The sequence below is a fragment of the Neophocaena asiaeorientalis genome, unplaced genomic scaffold (genome assembly GCF_003031525.2).
Source record: "Neophocaena asiaeorientalis asiaeorientalis breed wild unplaced genomic scaffold, Neophocaena_asiaeorientalis_V1.1 scaffold328, whole genome shotgun sequence".
Classification (NCBI taxonomy): domain Eukaryota; kingdom Metazoa; phylum Chordata; class Mammalia; order Artiodactyla; family Phocoenidae; genus Neophocaena; species Neophocaena asiaeorientalis.
The window spans coordinates 301,057-321,540 of record NW_020174432.1 but is presented as its reverse complement, the minus strand read 5'-3'; the positions used below and the strand labels follow the sequence as shown (position 1 = coordinate 321,540).

Below are 20,484 nucleotides of genomic sequence, written 5' to 3'. Positions count from 1 at the left end.
TTTGAAGTTATCTCCATATCCTTTTTATAAACATCAAAATCAGGACTATGGTACTGTAGTTTTTGAAATGTTATCTTTCAAATGCATTATTAAAATATGGTATATGATGAAAAAACCATGTCTCAAAAATTACACTGGATTTCAAAATAGCAACATATAGGATATTACAGCAGTCTTTTTTCCTCAATGGATTATTAAATGATTCACTATATAGTAAAAAAATTAATAACAACAGTGAGACAAGAAACCATGATGTTTCATGGTAGTAAAGAGTAATGAACCCATGGTAAACACTTTGAATTGTGTAGGTTTGTGAAATACTATTCTGTAACAACAAAAAATTTTCCAGAGAGTATTAACCAAAATAATGAATGATTCCTGGAAAGTTTTTTTTCAAAAGATACAGTTCCTTTAACAGAATGGAAACATAATAACATGATCATTTTTTTGTCATCCTGGAAGTAAAAATAAAAGAATTGAGATACGCCAAAAATGGCATCAAGATAAAGAGCTTTAATGACCTGAAGGAAAATATTTTGGGTGAAAAAAATCTGATGTGGCTAGATATTTAATAAAGAGAAGAAGTTGAAAAGTCAATTAAAGGACTAGAACACAAGCAGGAAAAAACTGCTAACGATCTCCAAGCAAGAGATCATGAGAATATGACTTTTTAAGGTTTAATTCACAAACCATAAAACACGAAAAATATTTTTGCAGTCTTAGTGAATTAATACATTGTTAACCCTTAGTGCAAAAAATAAAGACTAAAAGATAGTCATTGGGTTTTTTAAAAGTAGTACACTGGTAGCATGCAAACTGACTCATATTCTATCAAAAACTGTCCAACAAAAACTGTCAGTCACTGATGCAACTGCAGCACGTCTTACATACAATAAAACATATTTTGTTCACGATAAAATTGGTTATGCTTATGAAATTTGCTGAGCTAATTAACCTTCAAGAAGAAAAGAATCAAACATTTTTATAATATTTTGAGTATAATATATATAAAAATTTTGCCAGAATTTATTTAAAAATAGCTACTTACCTAAAATATTAAATCATCAGATAAATTTCTAATCATAAATGAGGCAATATTTTAAACCACAATACCATAATTTCAAAATGTAGCTGTACCTGATACTAATCCACATAACAACAATGAAAAAAATTTCAAAAAGTGGATTCAAATATTTGACATACTTGGGTTCGTTAGTGATGTTAGAAAGATTTTTTTCACAGTTAGTGAAGTATAAAGAAGTTTCAGTTATATAACTTCTCAAATTTATAGTGAAATTCTTATTACTTAGTAGTTTAAAAATAGAAAATTGGTATTACTTATGAGACATCTTTCAATAGAATATTCAATCTAAGAACTGGTACAGGTATTCCAGCAACTAGAATTATTCAGTTTAAACTGTCATAGGCTGTTTCAGGGGAGGGGGCATAAACAGGCAAGTCCTTTGTACCTCATTATATTTATCTATCTATTTACATATTTACTGGTAAATAATGATGAGTCACACTTCCTTATTATCACTATAAAATAATTCTGAAATTCTTACCTGATACCACACCAATTCCATCATCGCAGTCATAGTCAGAGACTTCACTATCACTTATTCTCTTAGACCCTATGAAGCAAACAATAGCAATAATTAAAATTGCTGATCATTTAAGGAAAAAACCCCTCACCAACCTGAAAAACAAATGAAAGGATTTTGAATGGAATACTTGAGAATAAAAAAAAGAGAAAGAGAAGAAAAGTCATTTTGACCTCACAAACACCTATTTTTACATATATTTCATTATGTGAGGGTATTATTTTTGAAATGTATAAGATAAAGTTCCTAAAAGGATTAAAGCCTGAAATAATATTAAATATTAAATAATACATGTTAGTGATTTGATGCTGATTGATAAAATCTATTGGACAAAAAGCCGAGTCAAAAATAGCTCAATCAGGTCAGTTTTAGATGCTTTTAGACAAAGGCATTTAAATCTAGTAAACTTCAAAATACAAACAATGTTATATTCAAAGACATTCATGTGTCTTTTTCTAATATGCATGACTAATGAATTAAATATACCCAATTCTTTAATCTTTACTTTTCACACTCATGGAGAGGAAGCATAATCTAAGACATCTTAAATGTCCTTCCCTTACTATTACTTTAGTTGTTTTCTGTTGCTTTGAGAAAAATACGAGAAATAAGTCATCCACAAACTGACTTACACATTGTGAACTGTGTTATGTTTTCTAAGAAACAACATAAGACAGAACAATAATAATTACTATAATTCAAGAGCCCTGTGTCTGTTTTCCTTACAACACAAATCTATAACAAAACTTTAAAACGTTAATCATGCTATGGCAAAAATAACATTAAATTGAATTAAGTAGAGCTTTGATGGCTAAAGCAGACTGTCTTCACACTTAATGATGACATATCACATATATAAATAAACATGTTATAATTTGTTTTTTAATCTATCTTTTCTCCTACATGTATCTCAGGGATAGGCACACCTTACATAAGAGAATCTTTTATTTAAAGCATTTTTCCCTTCTTTGGTATCAGAAAATATTTAATGATAAATGAAGACAGTGTTGCTATTTCAAAAGAGAACTTGTTTTGTCCGTCTACTTACATAATTCATTACTCATTACATAGACTAAACTCTGTTATCAGAAAATAAATACTTTCCTGTAAGGTTTATAAAACACTGAAAGCTCATGTTGCATAAAATAGCAATAATGAAAACGTTCTAGGAATGCCCTCCAACATTTGAAACCTCCCTTTAGAAATACTCTCTCTCTATTTTGTTGTAATCCCTGCCTTCTTGGGAGAGGGAGAGTCTTTCTTTTTTGCCAGGAACTGCAGTTCTTGTTTTTCTCCTTTTAATGATTAGGTAATACCTATCATTTTTGGTCATGTCGTCCCACTGAGTGTACTCACTACTATTTTCCTTCCAAATCCATATGTCATAAAGTTTTGGACCCAGTTGAATCTGAGGCTCTTATAGCACCAGTTAATATGGAAACTACATTATCTGACAACATCCCAACAGAATGCTCACAAAAGGATTTATAGAATTAGGACATACATTCTAAATGAACTTGGGAGAAAGGAGGGATAACACAGATGAGGCTATTGAGGAGAGACAAGAAGAATTGCTCAGCTTGTAACAAGATTTCACCTTGTAAATGATCAAGGACAAAGCAATGATTAGTTTAATGTGCCAGGTACAGTACAGACCATAAAGATTACGTGCTTTTCATATTGATCAAGGATCAGATCTGCCTTTAATGTAAAATAAGAATGACACCAGCAAAAGATGAAGTTCATTTTATCAGCCTTTATGAGCCCTCTTGTGTGCGAGGGTGCGGGTGAGAGTGGGAGGTGAGGTATATATGTGGTTTGTAAATGCTACTTCCTTTCAGAATCTTGATTACTTTCCTGATGGAAGTCTTGACCTATTTTGATATTAATCCTATAGAGGTTAAATATATTGCAGTTATGTTCTATGTGGATCTTGTCACATTCTGATGAAATCAAGTACTTAAGTTTAATGTCACTGAATGGATCAATCTTCTCTTTTAAAGAGAAGAAATTTTAAAATTTCTTTAAGAAATTTCCTGAGCTTGTATACAAGCACAGAGATACCCTTATTTTCTTCTGGAAGTTAAAAAATTTTGCTCTGTGCATTTATATCCTATCCATCTTGAACTAAGTTTCTGTACAGCATGAGATATGGATGCAACTTCACTTTCTATATGGATAACACGTATCTCAGCATTGTTTATTTAATCATTCTATCTTTCCACAATGATCTGCAATGTCACTTCTGCTATAAATAAATGTATTCTGTTTGCTAGGATCTGTTTGGTGCTCTACTTCTTTTTCCTTGTACAGGCTGTCTATCTATAAACCAGTAACTCACTGTCTTTGTTATTACAATGTTATATATTGAAAAGCAAATCCTTTACCTAATTATTCATATATTTGATATTTCTCCTTTGCTCTTCCATTTAAATTTTAGATTCAGGTTATCAAACTGCACAAAAACATCCTATAGGGACTTTGATTTGAAATGCATTGAATCAATACATCAATTCAGGGGGAAATGGCATATTTTACAGCATTGTTTTACTAGCCATGAACATGGCATTCTCTTCATTTAAGTTTTCTTTAAGATCTATGAAATTTTTAACTTCGGTCACTCAAATTTTCCACAATTGTTGGATTTATCCTTTGTATCTTATCATTTCTATTGCTATTAGAAATACTGTTAAAATTATGTTTTCTAACCTAATTGCTCATAAACAGAAATGCAATTTTATTGTAAAATAATGTTAATCAACCATCTTGTTAAAGTCTCTTTTTTTCTTTACTTCTAATAAATTTATTATGGTTTAATTGGAATTTTTCTATGGAGACAATTTACTTCCCAGTCCTAATGCCTTTTTTCTTTCTTTTTCCTGTCTTTCTATGCTAGTAAGCATAATACTGGAAAGAAACAGAGAAAGTTTACAGTTCTTTCTAAATTCTGATTTTAAATAGAATTTTTCTAATATTTATCCATTTAAAGTGATATCTGCTGAATTTACATTCTGTAAGATTGAGGAAAGTCTCTTATAAGTTCAGTGATATTTCATAAAGGATTTTCAATTTTTATTTACAATTCATTCTGGCCTGTTTCCTTCCTGTACTAACCTTTTGGTTTAGAAGCAAGGTTACACTAGCCCAACTAAATATTGAGAATTAGTCCTTTTTTATTCTCTGGGAGAATTTGTGTAGATTAAAAAAAAAATCTGTTCTTTGAAATTTTGAGAGAATTAATCTATAAAATTACCATGGTCTGGTGTTTCCTTTGTGGGTATATTTTATTTTATTTTATTTTATTTTTGCGGTACGCGGGCCTCTCACTGTTGTGGCCTCTCCCGTTGTGGAGCACAGGCTCCGGACGCGCAGGCCCAGCGGCCATGGCTCACAGGCCCAGCGGCTCCGCGGCATGCGGGATCTTCCCGGACCGGGGCACGAACCCGCGTCCCCTGCATCGGCAAGCGTACCCTCAACCACTGCGCCACCAGGGAAGCCCACTACAGGTTTATTTTGTAATTCACTTAAAGGATTAAATTTTGGGCTCTATAATCCTAACTAGAAATTTGTTTCTGGTTTTATTTAGGTTTTTGTTCTTATTGTTAGGATTTCTTTCCTTTTACTTTTAATTTATTTCATTATTCTTTTCCTAAAAAACTGAATGAGTACATCGTAATTTTCAACCTTCAAACGCTTTGTTAACATAAGCATTCTCCCCCAAGTACCTCTTTGCATTACACAAATATTTGTATGTAGTATATTCATTAAAGTTCAGTTCTAGGTATTTTCTTCTTGGGTCTATAAGATATTTACCATACTTCATTAAATTTAAGACACTATTAACTGAATAATCCATGACAGTTGCAGAGATAATAGATCTTGAAAAATATATTCTTTAGAGTACAAGTTTATTTTTAAAATTTATCAAATGTACGGGTATAATTTATCTCTTTTTAAAAAAATTTACATAGTAACACTCTAGTTGAAGAAAATAGCCTACAGCATAACAATTCTTTGAAATTTGTCAGAAAATGAATTATTGAATAGTACATTAATAATTCTTACAAGTGTTTCATGGACATAACAGATGAATATGAATTCATCAAATGTTAGGTTCAGAATTCTTCGACCATGAGATTAAATTTGTTAATTCTGTGGTTTGATTCTCTTCTATTGCCCCTAAATTTTTGTTTGCTTGACCAATAAATGATTGAGAGAGAATTATATTAGACTCTTCTTTAATGGTGGTACATTTGTTGATTTTTCTCTCTAGTTCTAATTTAATGCTTATTGAAGTTATTTCATTTATACATGCAAGTTTAAAATTATTTTAATAGACGTAAAAAAATCATGTGAAAAAGTTTAACCCCCATTCATGATAAAATGTATCAGCAAACTACTGAGAAGGAAACTTCCTCAAACTGATAAAGGGCATCTACAAAAAACAAATCAAAGGATTATACTATTAAAACTGTAAAAAGGGCATTGCTATAATCAATATAGAATTAAAGACACTAAAGTTTTCAAACTGTAGCTCTTTCTCCACAAATATTGTAAAGTACCTAATATTTTAAAATGACCTTAGAGAGTGAATATGAGTGTTTTCTGTCAAGGATATAGTTCTTTCATCTTTCTAAAATTAAAATTTCTGTTCACTATTTTAAAAATCACAATATATAAAAAGTTTTCAAGTAAGGAAATAGGTTAGTTGTTAAAATATTTCAAGATATTAATTAAAGCTTACATTTTTATTGCAGATATGTTAATAATAAATAGACAAATAGAGGAAAGCCATTTCCCCCTAATTTTTTTCATTGCAGTTTGCTGCTTTCCCTAATATCTACTACATTTAACGTCCTCCAATTCCAAAATACATGAATCTTCATTTATAAGCAAGATAGACATTTGTCTTTACCCTTCCAAACTTACTGTTTATTTCTCTCACCTCCATTTACTGAAATTCTACTTATTCTTTACCCTGTTAAAGGACAAGACTTGGCAGAATCTGTAAGAAGACAATGGTTAAAGAGCCTTGTAAATAATAGGAATCCAGGCTCTAGGACCTCTCCAGAGTCCAGTGATATTTTAGGATTCCAGGATAGTAGCTACATGATGCATCTGGGAAGGCGGGATGCTAAGTACCACAGCAACCAGCATTAGTAAAAATTGCCATGGGTAGACCTGGCTTCAAGTAACCATTGCACACTGGGACATATCAGTGAAGCTCAATAAGGAATAAAAATTAGTGGGTCTTTCCTGAACGTTGTCTTTTTTTAGAGTTTTCTAAGCCTAGGGTTTTTTTTAGAGGTTTTCTAGAACCTCTGTTGAGTGTTGGGAATAGGTAAGGAGAAGGAATAAGACAGATATTTGACTAGGAAAATGGGTACCTAAGAGTCAGATTAAATATAATTTTTTAAAAATTGTATTTCATATACATGTTTGTAAATAAGGGTTTTGCTTGCTACCTAAGTATAATGAATCTTTGGACCAATCACAATATCAAGCACAATAAACATAACAGGCAACTAAATATTTGTTGATGTCATTAAAATAATGTAGATTTCAAAAGAAAGCAAGAAAGGAGAAAAAAAGACAAACCAAAAATAAATGATGTGTAAAATATTAAGCAAAATTTATAAGAAATTACATTAAATGTAAAATTATCCTAATAAAAGATAAATCTTATCAGAATGGATTTAAGAAGGGAAACTACATTGTTTTCAATAGACAAATCTTAAATATAAGGACACAAAGAGGTGGAAGATAAAAGGATTGAGAAAGATATACCATACAAAAACAAGTAACAGCAACAACAAAAAAGCAGCTGCAGCAAACATCAAACAAAGCAGGTCTTAAGGAAGAAGTATTCCTAGATAGACAGACACTATGTAATGACAAAATTATCAGTCTATTAGGAAAAATATATAACAATTCTGGATTTGTATGTATGTACCTAGTAACATAACTTCAAAATATATAAAGCAAACAGTGACAAGTTTAAAAGGAGAAAAGTCCACAATCACACATGGAGATTTTAACATACTTCTCTCAATAACTGATGGAGTAATCAGATGAAAAATCAGAAAAAACAACCCAGAAAATTTGAAAAACAAAGTTAATAAACCTGATCAACTTGATATATGTTGAACATGAACCACACGGTGACAAAATAAACATTCTTTTCAAGAACATTTACCAAAATTGATTACATGTAGCACCATAAAGCAAACAACTAATTTTATAGATTCCAATTATTTAAAGTATGTACTCTGATAAGAGGGCAATTATGCTCAATATCGATATTTTAAGAATCCCTAGAGTTTGGAAATTTAACAATACACTCCTAAATAGTCCACAGGTAAATGAAAGTACAATAACATTATCATACCACATTAAAAATTATCTATGTATCCTTCCGAAATGAGGAGAAGCAAACAAATTAAACTTAAAGAAAGGAAAGAAATAACAAGAATAAGAAGAAAATTTAATGGAAAAGAAAACAAACATACAGCCTAGAAGTAAACAAAACAAAAAGTTCACTGTTTGAAAGACTAGTAAAATCGATAGCTCATCAGCAAGTCTGACCAAGAACAAAAAAAGGAAAAGGAACAAATTACCATACAAGGGAAAAGAGGACATGACTACACATTCAATAGACATTAAACGGATAATAAGATGCTATTATGGACAATTTAGTGCAAATACATTTTTTAAAAATTGGAGAAATATTCAAATTCTAAGAAAAATCCAACTTAACAAAGCTGACACAAGAAAACATAAAATTTTGAATAGTTCTAAATCTAGTAGAGAAATTGGAATTGGAATTGGAATTCAACACCTACACACAGAGAAACTGCCAACGCTGGAAACATACACGGCGAATACTGCTAACCACATACAGAAAAAAGAATACCAATAATGTACATATTCTGTCAAACAACAGAAAATGAGGATATACTTCCAAACACTTTATGAGGCCAGAAAAACACTGAAGTCAAAGCTTGACAAGGATATTACAAAACAAGAAAATAAAAGACATCAAATAAAAAAGAAGTAAAATTTCCTAATACTTTGAGCACAGTAGCATAACACTGATAACAAAAGCAAATAAGATGTTACAAAAAGAAAAAAAGAAAAGACAATCCTTCTCCCTCACTCTATCTCTCATGAGTACAGTTGCAAAATTTCTACACATATTAACAAATTGAATCCAGAGATACATAAAATGATAATGCATCATGAGATAGCTGGGCTTATTAAAGGAGTGCAAGATAACTTTAACATTTAAAATCAATACAATTTACTACATTAGTAGAATAAAAGAGAAATAGCATATGTTTATATCCATATGTACAGAAAAATACTTACACAACTCAAATCCATTCATGATTAAAAATTTTCGTCAAACTAGGAATAAAACAGAACTTCCTGAATCTCACAAAGTAGCACAAAAATCTTACAAAAATTATCAAAATATAATGGGGAAATATTTAAAGCTTTTCCCAAGGAAAGGGGAGCAAAACATAGATGCCAACTTTTACTCAACAATGTCACTTCCACGCAGTATTTTATTATACGACCTAGCCAAAGCATTAAGAAAGAAAAAAAAAGCAAGCTATAACAATTTGAAAGAAAGAAAAAAATTGTCGTTATTCACAAATGACATATATTGTTAAATCAAAATTCAAAATAATATATGGAAAAGTTATTAGGAGTCTCTTAATAATAATAAATAATAAATTTTATTTCTGTATACCAGCATCGATCCATGGGATTAAGAATGAGTTTTGATCTCTACCTCACACAAAATAAAAAATTAATTCCAGATGAACTGCAGATTTAATGAGAAGAGCAAAGCACTATTCTAGAAGAAAGCATAGGAACATATCATTATGATCTCAAAGAAAAGATTTTTTTATATGGATCATGCCAAAAGAGCACTAACCTTGAAGAAAAAATTGGAAACTAAAACACATTAACATTTAAAACTTTTATTGATCAAAAGATCCCATTAAAGAGTGGAAAGGCCAGCCATAGAGTAGACTACATTTTCAATACATATATCCTATAACTAATTCAAATCTATACTTTAGAAAACACTCATAAATCAATAAAAAAATAAAGAACCCCAAAGAAAAATGGGCAAGACATTTGACTAGGCTTTTCATAAAGGGGGATATCTAAATGGCCAGTTAATCTAAGAAAAGCTTATTAGAGAAATGTAAATTAAAGCCACAATGAGGTAATACTGCACATCCACCTGAATGGGTGGGTGAAAACAACTAAAAATACCAAATATAAAGTAAGATATAAGGAAACTCAAACCCTCATTCACTGCTGTAGGAAGTATAAATCTGGACAGTTTGGGAAAACTTTGACAATATCTACTGTAATTGAATATATGTATGGCCTATTATCTATCTATTCTATTACTAGGTATATCCATAGCAAAAATGAACACATATGATTACCAAAATGCATGTATAAGAATGTTAACATAAGCACTTTTAGGACTGGCCAAAATCTGAAAGCAAACTATTAATCAACTGTAGATTTTTAAAAATTAATTAAATAATTTAATTCAAAAAAATCAGACTTTAAATCAGACTTTAAAGCCAAGATAAGCAACCCCTTTGTATAGTTATTACCTCTGATCAATTCATAAGAAATTACTTAGACAAATAGCTTTCATAACCAACCTAAAAATAGGATATATTGGTGTATATTTATAGAAAGAAACTGTATATGGCAATGAAAATAAATTTCAATTATATGCAACAATACTGATAAATCTTACAAAACAGTGGTAAGAAAAAAGTCACATGTAAAAGAAATATATTGTGTAATCTCATTTCTACGAAATTCATATATGTGTGCATATTCCATTTGTATGAAGTTAAAAATAAGCGAAAATATTCTATGGTATTTGTTATCTTGACAGGGGGAATAATTACTGGAAGAGAGCAAGAGAGAGGCTGGAAGGATGCTGGTGATGTTTTATTTCTTGATGTGGGTGCTAGTTACATGGTATGGTTACTTGGTCAAAATTTACCCATGAGAATATTTATGATTTATACATGTTTCTATATGAATTCTATACTTCTGTAAAAAGTTTACTTAAAAATGTAGAGTTCTGCCTCTGAGAATGATAGAATAGCTTATATTGGACTAACTCTCCTGCCAGTAATAATTCTAAATTCTGGAAAAATATTTTAATAAAAAAACTGTTTAAAGATACCAGAGAACAAACAAATTCAGGCAGAAATTGGAAATATGACCTTTGAAATAAGAAAAGCATCTATTTAACCAATTTTCCTCTAAGGACCTTCCCAGTGTGGTTCACTGCAGAGGAATTACTGCTCAGGAAAAAACCTCAGTCTTACAAGGCTAAGCCAAAGGTCAGAATTCAGAGTTGTGAGAGCAGATAGAATTGTAGGGGAAATCCTGGAAAGGGGGAGCCGGATAAGGAGGAGACCTAAAATTTACACTCAGTGGTCCCCAAAATCCTTACCTAAATTACAAATTGCAGAGAGAAAAACAAGAAGAAACTCAGCAGAAAGCCACAGATGAAAGACTAAAAGAGCTGCAAGAAAATTTCAGCAACTTCCTGATGTACAGGATACAGAGGTTGGAGATTAAATCCCATTAATTATAGGTTTTGGCCAATATCTTGAACTTTGCCTACAGTTCAAAACTAGGCATAAGAACCACAAACTAGACTAAGGACTATACCTTAGAACGATGCAAAGAACGAAAATAGAATGAAAATAAAAACTTAACACATCTTCCATTGGTTCAGCATGTCTGCTAAAATGACATGCAGTAATTCTTCAAAATCCAGAGTCTCTAAAATGTATTAAACACAATGTCCAGTACACAAAAACATTAGTAGATATATAAAACATACAGAATGTGACCACTAATCAAAGGAAAAAAGAGAAATTTTAGTAAGCCCACAGAAGACTAAGACGTTGGAATTAGCAGACTTTAAAATAAACTATAGATATATTAAAGAATTTACAGGATTATATATATGGATATAAATATATATTATTATTGTATTATATTTATACACATATATATTTATATCTACAATGTGTAGATATAATCTAATCCTATAAATTCTTTAATATATCTACATATACCCACACATATTTGTTTGTATACACATACACACATACAATAGAACAAGGGGAATTTCAGGAAGGATATAGAAACTTCTAAGAACACCAAATATAAAGCTTGAAATGAAAAATACAGTATATTTAATAAGACAATCCATAGTATGGTTTTAGCAGAAAATTGGACACTGTAGAAGAAACTATCAGTCAACTTGAAGACAAATAAAAATATCAAAACTGAGGAAGAGAGAAAAAATGATTAAAATGAAAACACAGACTCAATAACCTGTGGAAAAATGTCAATAGGTCTTTATACATGTAACTGCCATCCAAGAAGGATAGAGGTGAGACAACTGGGTAGAGTTGAAATCCTGAGAAACTTTAATTATGAAATCATGTCTCTTTTATCTTACACCTTTCAATAGTATCATTTTAGTTTAATCTCAACGATTTGTTTCCATTCACTTTTCTTTGAAGACTTGTGGTCATGAGGGTGAATAAAAGTATAGTAGACACAATGTTTTCTATTTTAAAAAGTGAAAGGGGTGATATACTTCTCCAAGTAAAGAATTAATATCTGAGATGTCAAAGAGATGAATCTGGTTAATATGAGAGAAAAAAAATGAAGGATCAAATTAAAGAAAACTCTGATTGGATCGTTATGGTTCAAATTGTGATGAGAATTGTTAATAAGATATCAACGAGCCAGTGCCGGCAACACTGAGGCTTGTCCGCTGCGAGCTCTGGAGAGGGAGGAACCTGCTCTTACTGCTGGGGTCTTGGACAGCTCAAGTTTTTTCCAGCTCTTGTTCCAATCAGGTTTTTGAAGATGGACCAAAAGACCACAGTCACCCTCCTTGAGCTTGCTGCAAAGAGTCTGCTGAATAATGAGCCTGCAGCTATCCATGCCCTGGACGAAATCCCAAGAGACCTCTTTGTTCCATTGTTCAGCGCTGCCTTCTCCGGTGGGCATAAGACGATACTAAAGGCAATGAGTTGTGCCACCTCAGTTGGATTCACTGTATCTACCTTACTGTCGCCTTTCTAACAGAGATGTCACTGTCCTGTCCCAGAGCTCTCAGGCCACCCACCCAAGGGTAATGAGTCTCAGTAACAACCAGATCTTCTCAGAAGTTTATGAGCCCTTCCAGACTCTGCTGGAGAAGGTCTCAAGCACCCTGCAACATCTGGAGATAAACAATTGTATGATAACTGATTCTACTCTCTCTGCCGTCCTCCCAGCCCTGAGCCCCTGTACCCACCTCCGTGTCCTTAGCTTTGCCTTCAATCTCATTACGATGCCTGTGCTCAAGAGCCTTCTGCAGCACTTGACCTCCTTGATGAAGCTGAAGTATGTGATTTATCCTGTCCCTGTCCCTTGCTACGAGGAATGGAATGACCGTTTGGACCGACAGAAACTTGCTGAAGTTCAGGCTCAGTTGGAGGCGATGCTGCACGGGGCACAGCGGAATGACATGAAATGGGCCACTCGTTCAAAGTGATTTCCACAGTACAGGGAGGTGTTTCAACACTGATGTGTGGCCATGAAAGCGTTCACTTTTTTTTTTTTGCCTGAAGCCCAAGTTTGTAGAGACACATATGTAAAGTTCTACTGTTCTAGGAAACTGGGGTTAGGAACACTGGATATGTAAACTGATCTCTATAAAAGAGGAACTTTAAAAAGGAAATAGAGGAATTTGAAAGGTCCACTGGATCTCTTGCCCATTGCCGTCTACATCTTCTGGTTACTAACCAGTGTTGGGTATGTGACGTAAGCTGACCCAGTCATGGTACATCATTTCCTTATCCACACTGATTGGCTCACTTATCCATTTATGGGCACTTGACACAAGTCAGATCAATTGAAACTCTTCCTAGAGGTGGTAGTTGTTGAATAATTTTACCCTCTAGGGACCTGCAAACTTCTTGTGTTTCTGATTACCTCAGGTGGCTTATGAGAAACCGTATGCAACTAAAAGGAAACAAACTATGCCCACTACCTACTGGTATCTTCATCAGCATATTGCTGCCTGATTTCCCAGGTCTCAGACCCCTGGCTCAGTTATTCCTTATTCCACACACATTCACCAAGTATCTGTTATGATTTAGGTACTTTTCCAGGTGCTAATAAAGTCCCTGATCTCACTCAGAGTGTAGACATTCCTATGATTTATCAGTTTCTCTACTCTTTCTTAGAAGACTTGGGAAATTATTTATTCCCCCATAACACAGTATTGTTTTTCACTTTCTCCCCTTACATAGTCTGCTCAAATGATATTGGCCTTTTTATGCTGTTAAGTAGCTGCTCAGGTCTCAGGTCACGGCTTAAATGTTACCTCCTCAGATAGGTTTTCTCTTACTTCCCCATTTAAGTAGATCTATTCTGCTGCTGCTTTTGCTTAAGGTACCATGTATATTTCCTTCATGGTACACACTGTTGCATATGTATTTGCTCCCTCTGCCCTTCCACTAGAGTTGCACTGCTCAGTACGGTGCACACTAACCATATGTGGCTTCTGAACTCTAGAAATTTGGCTACTCTCAAATGTGATGTACCCTAGGTGTTGAATGCACACGGTATATCCAAGAGTTAGTAAGAAACAAATGATGTAGAATAACTAATTGATAATTTACATGTATTGTTTACATGTTGAAATGATAACATACCGCATATCAAAGACAGTAAAGATAAAAGAATGTACTTTAAATTCTTTATATCCTTATGTGTTAAAATGATAGCATTGTATTTCAAAGACTTAGTAATAATAATTCCGTGTTTATATGTTTACATGTCAACGTGAAAAAACATTGCATTCCAAAGACTAATTGAGAGAAAATAAAGTTAATTAATAGGTTGTTCCTACTGTTTATATGTTGAAATGGTAACATAGAAAATGTCAACGATCTGATAACAGAAAAGAATGGAAAAAATAATTAGTATTTTGTGTATAGTGTTTCCTTGTTGAAATGAAAACAGATTGCATTTTCCTTGTTGAAATGAAAACAGATTGCAGTTTAAAGACTTAGTAAGAAAGAAGAATGTAAAAGTAATTAATGTTGTTTACATTGTTTCTTGTTGAAATGATAACACACACATTTTAAAGACTCAGTAAAAAATTTTTTACAATTATTTTTTCTTATTGCTTACATGTTGAAGTGATAAACTGCATTTCAAAAACAGAGAAAATAATGTAAAACTTAATTAATAATTATTAAAAATAGTTAATAAAAAAAGATATCAAGGAATAAACATATTTGTAAAGGAAGATTTTTGCCTTAAGACACTATACACTATACCCTTAGAAAACCATAATTCAAAAAGAGTCATGTACCAAAATGTTCATTGCAGCTCTATTTACAATAGCCAGGAGATGGAAACAACCTAAGTGTCCATCATCGGATGAATGGATAAAGAAGATGTGGCACATATATACAATGGAATATTACTCAGCCATAAAAAGAAATGAAATTGAGCTATTTGTAATGAGGTGGATAGACCTAGAGTCTGTCATACAGAGTGAAGTAAGTCAGAAAGAGAAAAACAAATACTGTACGCTAACACATATATATGGAATCTAAGAAAAAAAAAAAGTCATTAAGAACCTAGGGGTAAGATGGGAATAAAGACACAGACCTACTAGAGAATGGACTTGAGGATATGGGGAGGCGGAAGGGTAAGCTGTGACAAAGTGCGAGAGAGGCATGGACATATATACACTACCAAATGTAAGGTAGATAGCTAGTGGGAAGCAGCTGCATAGCACAGGGAGATCAGCTCCGTGCTTTTGACCGCCTGGAGGGGTGGGATAGGGAGGATGGGAGGGAGCGAGACGCAAGAGGGAAGAGATATGGGAACATATGTATATGTATAACTGATTCACTTTGTTATAAAGCAGAAACTAACACACCATTGTAAAGCAATTATACTCCAATAAAAAAAAAAAAGACACTATACAACTTTAACAGTAAAGAATACAACAATAAAAATGTAAATATCAAAATACACTTTTCAGAACAATCTTTTTAAGTTTCAGGAAAGTAATGAATAAAGTTTCTCATCAATGAATCAAAAATAAAATTATGTGAATATGTGAGATATTTTGCCAACCTCACTTCTCTATTGATACATTTTAATTAATTGAACTCATAGCTTTAGTCTTGCATACATTTTCAAAAATGCTTAATCAATCACCCTTTGAAATATGCAATGCTCTTCCCATCCTTTGGTAATGTCAAAACAACAATGTCTGTGAAGGGAGTGGGCAAGAGCAGCCTGAAGAAAAATTGTTGGAGGAAATGTTAATTCCTCATCAACAAAATTCTGATTTCTCATAGCCTAATTTCTTTCAAACTTTTGAACAATGAGCATGTGATCATTACTAGATTTTTTAATACATACAACCTTCTTATTTTTCCACATGCAGGAATACTGGTATAAGAGGTCATCTATTTCAAATACTTTTACCAATATCTTTATTTGGGAAATCATTTAAAGTTTATAATCAAAGTTGTCTGGACTCCGTCTAGAAAAGATTTTTTTCAGAATATTTAAACTAACTACAAAATATGAAACAATTATTTTTAGAATGGTTTTTATATATTTCCTTATATGTTAGTAAATAAGTTACTAATATCTGTTTAATGAAGTATTGCTTTGAATCATTTGAATCTACAAATTTAAAATAGGAAATCGTCATGGGAAGAACAGAATCCCAACACCAACAACATTACCATTTATTTATTCTGAATAACAGTAAATGTCCACGTACATTTAATAAGTTCATAGACTCAGAATGTTACTCATAAGCCTCAGAGATTGAATTACCAAAACATGATGTGAATGTAGGGAATAAATAAAGGGTTACTATACATTTTTGATGGTTAACTGTTCATACATATATGTTCCATATATGATCTTTGACAGTTTAAACATACTTATAAATAAATTTCATATAGACCTTTCCATGGAGAAAAACCATAAAGGAGGTTCTTGTCATCAATAAACTTTACAATAATTAATGTACTTACTTATTAATACCCTAACTTGAACTTGTCATTGATGAGCAATATATATCAATACTTAGCCAATGGTACTGTCTTTAACTTTCTGACTATTCCTGAGTGTTATTTCCTAATCTTCTTTTATCATATCATTTTTATCTATCTTTACGCCTACATATTGCTAATAAATTATGACAACATTTTAGGTGTAAAGCACCAAATTCAGTCATATATTCAAATATTGAAAATTAATTTTATTAGAGGTTAGTTGATAGTGGCAAGACTCACAGAGTACAACATGGAGCTATTATATTACCCAGGGGTAAATTTAATATTATTAATGATTAAGTAACAGAAGAGCCATTGAGAGGATGGAAAATATTAAAATCTGCAAAACTGATTAAATTAAACTAATTGCACGAAAATCCATGATTTATACAACTAACTAGAAAGTACTCTATTTTGGTTGTTCCTCACGTACAGAATTCTTAGCTAGGGCAGAAAAAAATAATGAAAATTATTGGTAGATTTAAGAGTTTCAGATAATGAGAGTCATCAAACCTACTCCTTATTGCAATAACAACTGGAGTAAATAGAGAAGAAGCCAATCCTATAAGAAAGGGCAATAGTAGCTAGCAATAATAGCCTATAAACCTAAACTATAAGAATTAGCAGAAAATGAATTATACTAGTAAACTTCATGTAGTAACCCATCATCCCACATTGTGATTTAGAGACAATGTACTGAATAGATTACAGTGGCCAGAAAGAGCAGACGCTCTGAATTTAGTCCACATAAATTTCATGGTAATGTAGATACAACAAAGGATGTTGTAATGGCAACTGCAAATAAGAGTGGGTAGGTGTTTACTTCGTGAGGAAGCTGAAAAAAGTGAGCGCTGTAAAATTAATGTTAAATTAATGCCCTCCAAGGGTAAGAGGCTGTATCTAATGGAAATAAAATTCCAGTCATTAGAGACATTATTTTCAAAAGAAGTGAAGATAATTCTCTACGCTTTCCTATGACTAACTATCCCATAAGACCAATGCTTTGCTCTAATTCTCTATTCAACAAACAGCATTCTGATATGTAATTTAGCCCTCTATTCAGCAGAAAGGGTGTGATCCATTTAGACAAGAGTTATCTGTTATATGGCCAAGTATCCTTTCCATTATTGATGACATGGCATTCATGCTTATAAATTTACACTTCTGAAATTTGGTTAATCTCAATCAGTTCTCCATTACTTGACAAAAATGTTGCTAAACTTGAAACATGATGGCTCCATGAAGATAAAATTATCCCATGAATACTATCCAAAGCAAAAAGCACCCCCTTCACCTTTCAATACGATTCATCAGAAAAAAACAAATAAATTTGAGCTGTAGGAGCATCAAACCAACAATGCCACTTTTCAATGTGGAAAACATTTCTGAGTTTCCTCTAAGATTCTCTGGATTGATCTGTTTTATAGTTTGGACTGTGCATAATTCAGAGTAAAATGCAAACACTGATAATAATAATAATGACAACAATAATAACATCAGTTTACATTCCAGAGATTAACTCTTAGAACCACTCTGTGATGTACGTACTATTATTTCCATTTCCTAAATGAGGAAAGTGAAACAGAGAGAGATGACCTACCTCAAGTCATACAACTCTTTTTTTTTTTTTTCGCGGTACGCGGGCCTCTCACTGTTGTGGCCTCTCCCGTTGCAGAGCACAGGCTCCGGACGCGCAGGCTCAGCGGGCAAGGCTCATGGGCCCAGCCGCTCCGCGGCATGTGGGATCTTCCCAGACCGGGGCACGAACCCGTGTCCCCTGAATCGGCAGGCGGACTCTCAACCACTGCGCCACCAGGGAAGCCCCCATACAACTCTTAAGTGAGAGGATTAATATTTACACTCAAGTTTGTCTGAGTAATGTTCATGGTCACGGTTTCAACCACTATGCTATACTTGTTATCCTACATATTCATAAAATACTTGGCTTAATGACAGTGGAAATCATAATTTCAGATATCTACAGGTACATCACCAAATTCTACTACGTTAGCTATCTCATTCCTATATTTTATATTCTAAGAGGTAAAATTAAAACATAACTATGCTTCATTGTGTGTCATACTGTGATGAGTGAGTACTACATGTATACAGTTGAGTGTATCAAACAATTTAAAAGCTTCAATAAAAGCTATGAAAATACTAACAGATGACTGTTAATACCCATAATGGTATCTTCAAATGCTATGTCATATATATCATTCAAGATAATTCAATAAAGGTACAATAAATTTTACTGAAAACTTACTTTGCAACCTCCGTGTTGGGCTCTCTCCATGTAGTTGTCGTCGTGGCATATATGGAGAAGGGTGGGGAAGTGGCAATGAAGAAACATCGTGGGTCTGAAGTTTGTACCAGTGTGGTTCATCATCTAATAAGGCTGTTTCTAATTCAATTAAAATCTACAAAACCAAGAGACAAAGGACTGTCTTATGACAATAATATAGAAATTCTCTTAAATGGTTTCATTATAATAATGATAATTATAATAGTAATGCTATTAGGTCAAAAGCAAGGTTATGCTGCAGAATTGCCCATATGTTTGACAATAATTAAATAAGAGATAAGTATATATAACTTCTTATTGAGTTAATGGCTTTGAATATCTAAGACATTTATTTTGTAGACCCTTGAACACCTATCTGCTACAGGCTGTTAAATATGCCATTACATAAATAGCACTTACTACTAAAAGTCTGTAATAATAACTGCTATATATATGCCATTTTACAGTGTAAAAAAATTTTCATTTACATTCATTAATTTAACCTTTACAAACTCTGAAATGGAGAGATTAAAAACAAATTAGAAGTGCTTACTGTGTGTTAAGAACCATGTCATATGTTATCTTAATTCTCAGGAAAAAACTACTAGGTTGGTCTTATTATTCAACTTTTACAAATAAGGATACCAAGGCTGAAAAAGGTTAAAAAACTTGTTTAAGCCCACATCATTGGTTAGTGAAAGAGCCGTAATATAAGTCAAAGGCTGTCTTACTTAAAATTCTGTTTAACATATCATGCTGCTAAGGATTCAAAACAGGAAAGGAAAGAAAAAAAAATGGATTTTCAATATGAACCATGTTATAATATGAATATCTAATAAATTTACAAAGGAAATCAGTCCATAGAAATAAATGATTCTTTTTATTTTCTTTTAAAGTCATGTGCAAATATGACAGTGTCTGGTTTAAGTATATGAGAACTGCTATATAATGATAAATCACTATTTAGCTATGGGAGGTAAAAATGTAAAACAACTAAGGTACTCTTCATTCTTCCTAAATTTTCCCTAGTCATTTTCAAAATTATAAGCACTGTGTTCCAAATGGTCACACACACACACACACACACACACACACACACACACACACACAATTTAATTCTCACTCTAACCCTGAATTGCATACTACTATCATTCTCACTTGATTGAAGAGGAAACTAAAGTACAAATATATTAAATAACTTGCTCAAGGACCAAGGCCAGGAAGTAGTAGTGTCAGGAATGCAGAACCAGGTAGCTGGCACTAATCTCTGCTCCTAGTCATTATGTTACCCTTCTTTCCAACTGGTTTACCACTCTTTGACTCCTTAGCTAACAACATTCAGTTTACTATTTCTATGGATTGTTGCTTTTCCCATGGTATTACATTTAATTTACTTAGGAAAACCAACCACACTGAAAAAACTGAA

The 20,484-nt window shown here is 32.5% G+C and overlaps 1 protein-coding gene across 15 annotated transcripts in view; it reads right to left on the bottom strand.

The window, feature by feature from the left end:
• RIMS2 (regulating synaptic membrane exocytosis 2) overlaps positions 1–20,484 on the bottom strand; it is a 348,709-nt gene that overhangs the window by 223,841 nt on the left and 104,384 nt on the right. For all 15 annotated transcript variants that reach the window (XM_024756898.1, XM_024756907.1, XM_024756911.1 and 12 more), the window contains 2 exons: positions 19,041–19,194; positions 1,566–1,634 (listed from right to left, as the gene is read on the bottom strand). In XM_024756898.1, the coding sequence (XP_024612666.1) occupies positions 1,566–1,634; positions 19,041–19,194 (223 nt within the window). The remainder of the gene's footprint in view (positions 1–1,565; positions 1,635–19,040; positions 19,195–20,484) is intronic.